The sequence below is a fragment of the Stegastes partitus genome, unplaced genomic scaffold, assembly GCF_000690725.1.
Source record: "Stegastes partitus isolate 25-593 unplaced genomic scaffold, Stegastes_partitus-1.0.2 Scaffold727, whole genome shotgun sequence".
NCBI lineage: Eukaryota > Metazoa > Chordata > Actinopteri > Pomacentridae > Stegastes > Stegastes partitus.
Window position 1 is genome coordinate 223,217 of NW_007578458.1, and position 5,169 is coordinate 228,385.

The 5,169-nt window shown below is 38.5% G+C and overlaps 1 protein-coding gene across 1 annotated transcript in view; it reads left to right on the forward strand.

The window, feature by feature from the left end:
* Positions 1-5,169, forward strand: part of si:ch73-242m19.1 (coiled-coil domain containing 162) — a 27,493-nt gene that overhangs the window by 11,863 nt on the left and 10,461 nt on the right. The window contains exons 7-15 of the mRNA XM_008291261.1: positions 129-282; positions 366-461; positions 1,710-1,903; positions 1,954-2,160; positions 3,315-3,453; positions 3,527-3,647; positions 3,738-3,847; positions 4,832-4,981; positions 5,103-5,150. Coding sequence (XP_008289483.1) covers positions 129-282; positions 366-461; positions 1,710-1,903; positions 1,954-2,160; positions 3,315-3,453; positions 3,527-3,647; positions 3,738-3,847; positions 4,832-4,981; positions 5,103-5,150 — 1,219 coding nt within the window. The remainder of the gene's footprint in view (positions 1-128; positions 283-365; positions 462-1,709; positions 1,904-1,953; positions 2,161-3,314; positions 3,454-3,526; positions 3,648-3,737; positions 3,848-4,831; positions 4,982-5,102; positions 5,151-5,169) is intronic.

Here is a 5,169-nt window from a genome sequence, read left to right on the forward strand (position 1 = left end):
AAATTCCAAACTGTCGTCATTTCTCACATTTCCTCTCGTCTCTCTGCTGTCACAGTCTAACAGAGGACTTAAATTCCCCAGATAGTGTCTTTATAAAACATGTATGTTTGTCCTGTTTCTGTGCTCAGGGAGGCGTTTCTCTCCTCCGGCGATGTCGCTTCGTACCACAGTGTGAGTGACAACATGGCGACGGCTCTGCCTCTGCTGAGCGACAGCATCCAGACTGATGTGTTCGGTCTCACGCTGCCGGTTCCTCAACCTCTGGAGGCTCAGAGCAGCCAGGTAGTTTCCTCCAGTCACAGCTGACTAACAGATCATCATGTCTTCTAGAAGTGAAGCATGTTTTATGACTGTGTCTGCTGCAGGCGCAGACGATGTATCCGTGGAGAAGTTTCATGGCCTGTCACGGACTGATGCCTCTTCATGTTTGGGATGTTCCTCCTGTTGAATACTGCATGCAGGTCCAACACCTCACATGTTGTCTTACATGTCTTGTTTATTTATGGAAATGCCTCCTGGTGACTTTGGTCCAGAACAAAGTGTATCTTCAGGCCATGCTGCTTAGAGAGTTGTTGAGGATTATTCATAGTGATGTTGTTGACTCTCCCTGACTTTACCCTGATTCCATCATTAGCACGAAATGTTCATTTTAAAATAGCAGTTATCTAACTCTAGTGAGCAGCTTTGCCTTTAAATAAGTACATAAATCATGCTCCCCACAGGATAAATCATTTTTATTCTTGACACTAGTGTTGCTCAGGATGAAATATAAACTTTGCACACAAGACGCGTCATTATCTAACAGAGAGATTGCCATTAAACATGCATTAAATCTGGATGGATTGCCTTCAAATAAATACATAAATCACACTCCCCAGAGGATAAATCATTTCTAGTTGTCACTAGGACAAAACAGGACCTTTTTACACAAGATACCTCATTGTCTAACAGAAGATTGCCTTTATACCTGATCAGATTGCCTTAAAATAAATACACCAGTTATGCTCCCCAGAGGATAAATCATTTCTATTTTAGAAATTAATGTTGCTGAGGAGGAAACATTCATTTTTGAAGGCAAGATATCTAACAGAAAAAGTATTTTTCATACACTGTTTAAAAGCAATTTATTGTTGTTTTTCATGTCAGAAAAAAATGACTGAGTTACATTTTGAATCTAAAAACAGGCCAAAACTGTAAATAAAGTCCACATCAAGAATCTGTATTTTTACAAATAGTTTTTCAGTCTTTTACAACAATTGAATGACACAAAATTAGACAAAATTAAAAAAGTTCACTGTGTTTAAATCAGAAAGTTTGTATATTAAAGATTAAAGTATTAAATAGTTTTAAAGTTTTACATTTTTATTTGTCTACATTAAATGTCTCCATAAAATCTGTAAGTAATTCATTCTTTTACCAAGTGTAACTATAAAATTCTAATTTTACTGTGTTTTAATCACTGGATTTTTATGAATTGTTTAAACTTTTTTACCGTGTATTTCTGGATTTTTATGAGCAAGAATCATTAGAGAGTTTTTGTTCTTGTTTTGTTTTTATACCTTTTGTTCTAAAACACATTTGACAAGTTAAACCTTTGATTAATTGTTACAGTGCTTCAGACAAACTTTGGTTTTAAAACAAGAAGAGATTTTAAATCTTAACACTTCCGTCACAGATTATTGTGAGGACTGTTTGTTTGTTTGTTGCAGCTCTGCCTGAGCGGTCTGAGCGATCGCAGCCGGCTGCAGGCCAACGCTGCCATGCTCGGAGTGTCGCTGCTCATGGAGGACGTCCTGAACGGAGGAGGAGAGGCCCAGCCTGTGCGTCTCCATGGCAACAAAGATGACCTTCGGCATGATACTAAACCCAACGAAGTAAAGGACGAGCTGCAGATAAATCATTGGTTGTTCATTAATGATCTGTTGTCATGTTAACTATGTCTTTGCTGCAGAGGCAACAAAGCTGCACAGAAGCTGAAGAAGAGAAAACAGATTCCTTTCCTCCTCTTCAGGATCCGATCAGAATCCAGTCTGTGCTGAAAGGTTTCCTGCTGCTGATGAAGCAGCTCGAGGTCTTCAAGGAGAGCTGGGCCAGAAGGCGACTGGGCACCGACGTGTTCAGGAGTCCTGCTGCGTATCAGACGTTTGTGAAACTTTACAGGTGACAGAAGGTTGCTTTTGGTCTCTGATACCAGATGTTGGTCAGTGTTGTACAGTGAGTATGATCCACTGTACAACACTGTTTAACTTTTCATTTCAGAATGTGATTATTTGTTAAAGCCGTGAATTTTTGATATTTTTGCGATTTAAGTCGCCAGTTACAAAAATTTGTTCAAAAATGCTTTAACTGCTACTTGAAAAAAATCATCTCACCACCAGTCAGACTTTGTTCAGGATGAAACATAAACTTTGCACTGAAGATAGCTCATTATTTAACAGAAGGATGCCAATCAATCTGGGCAGATTACCTTGTAGTAAATACACAAATCATGCTTCCCAGAGGATATATAATTTCTATTTTTCGACTAATGTGAGTCAGAAAATGAAACATAAACTTTGTACACAAAACACCTCATTATCTATCAGAAAGACTGCTGTTAAACTAGGGCAGTTTGCCCTAAAATTGATACAGAAATCATGCTCTCCAGAGGATAAATCATCTCTATTTATGAAACTAATGTCGCTCAGGACAAAACATAAACTTTGCAGTTAAGATATCTTTTTATCTAATGGAAATAGTGCACACTGCTTCAATCACAACCGTGTCCCTTATAAGAAATATGCAAATCATGTTCCCCAGAGGATACATCATTTCTATCGTTGAAGCTAACGTCGTTCAAGACAAAACTTAAATATTGCACACAAAATGCTTCATTATCTAATGGAAATATGATCAATAAACCTGCATTAAACCTGAACTGATTGCTTCAAATTAGATTGATTCCTCAGAGGATAACTCATTTCTATTTTTGAAGCTAATGTTGCTCCGAACAAAGCAGCAACTTTGCACACAAGTGTCCTCATTATCTAATAGAAATATTGTGATCCATGTAGTCGCAGTTCTGCATTATTTTAAGGAGGATTTGGGGAGAATTTAATGTTGAGTGTTTTGAAATAAGTGATTGTTCTTCCCAATGATAACTGCTTGTGCTGATCATGTGATTTAATCAAAAGCTCCAGAACAGCTACAAAAAGGACCTCATTGTGTGATTTCTTTCTCTCAGCTACTGTTTCTAAGATTTACCAATGATCTCTATCAATACTTGGTGGCTGTAAAAATGAATGTATTGAATTGATTGTTGATGTTCTTCACAGAGCTGAAGTCTTTGATCCCAGTATGAGAGCTCTGGCTCAGCAAAGGGGGAAAAAACTCGACTATGAGGCCTCGATCTCCGCCAGTCGGTCTCTCCTGCCCCCTCCTGGAGCCTCGGAGGTCGATGTGAAAACCTGGCAGGTAAAAGCTCAACTAAAAACCACGTCTGAGCAGCAAAACTTCACACCATAAAAAAAAACTGTCCTGGTCTCAGCTCCACCTGCTGCTGGAGGCCTCAGAGTGCGACATGATCCGAGCCGTGCAGAAGAAGATCCACCGGGAGACGACTCTGGTGCTGTCAGAGAAAACTCGACAAGACGCTCGACTCCCCACAGGTACCAAGAAACAGGAAGTAAAGCAAACATTTCAGCAGTGATTAAAAGCTGTGGAGGCGAAGCTGCAGTGAAACGTTTGTGTGTCTTTAGAGCTGTGGAAGAAAACTCCTCTGAAGCACAGTTTGTCTCCGGAGCGTCCACAGATGGTGGAAACGTTCGTCCAGCAGCTGATGAACGGAGCTGAGCAGGAGGATGGAGAGGTAGGAAGTACCGGTGGGTTTCTGCTAATGACCTATACTAAATGGCCAAAGTTTTCTGATAATAAATATGATAAAAGTTAGAATAATTTGCAGAATTTGCTCTGAAACAGTGAAAGTATGACTATTATTATTTTTAAGGCTTTTTCTTGGAAATTTGTTGCTTTAATTTTAGAGAATTTCTGAGTTTTTTTTTAATGCAAATTCACGACTTATCAAAAAAAACCATAAAGAATATTACACATTTTTTCTCACAGATTGACCATATTATTCACAGAGAATATGTGAGGTTTTTTAATTGTATATTTGGGACTTTAAATTTAAATTTTTTTCCTCATAAACATGCCCTCCTTCCACAGCTCCATAGTTGTGTTTTGTTTTGTTCCTTTTACACCTACATGACCTGAATATGTCGTCACATGAAAGAAAGAAACACTGAAGTCCCTTTAAATAAAGCTCATAAAAAACATGCATTTTCTCTTTTCTTTGTTTTTTTTCTTTTTTTTTTGTTAATCGTACTTCTATACTGGATGGAGACATAAACACAAAATATTGCCGATGATTTTAAGATTTCAAAGCCTTTATTTGTCACAAACACATTTATACACAGTATAAAGTGCAGTGAAATGTACTTTGCACCCGTTTCCAGACCAAAACAACAACAACAACAACAATAATGACAGGAATCTCTAGGATTAAATCACTAATTACAGTTTTGATGATCCTAACTGTGATAAAAAATACATTTGTAGGAAATTCTGTGTATTCCTATTGCTGCCATACAATCACTGAACAGAGAAACTGATAATAGTTCAACACACACTTCTTGAAACAAATTATTGAGCTATAAGTGCAACATTACCAAGACAAGTGATGCAGGAGATCGATGCCGAAATAAAAGCAGCGTCAGCATTCGTCTGTTGTCTCATTATCGTGGTTGTACAGCTTCATGTCTGATGACTGAAAAGAGTTAATAACGTCTTCCAGCTGAAGCTCTCTGAGGATCACCTCCATCAGTGTCTGACTCACCTCGGCTCCTCTGTGATGGATCGAGAACGTCGCTGCTTCCTTCTTTACTCGCAGTTTTATGAGCAAATCCTGCAGCAGCAGACTGAGCTTCTGTACCAGAGAGAGCAGGTACAACAACCAGCCATCCAGACTGTCCTGTTAGAAACACTATAAAGCTCCTTTAACTCACAGGCTGCAGCTGAATCTTTAACGTGTCATGATTTCATTCTTCTTTTACCATTTTTTGCAGGATTTGAAGAGTTTTAGGGACATTCAGACCAACAATTCTCACAAAGAGGTACGTACAATAACTGCTT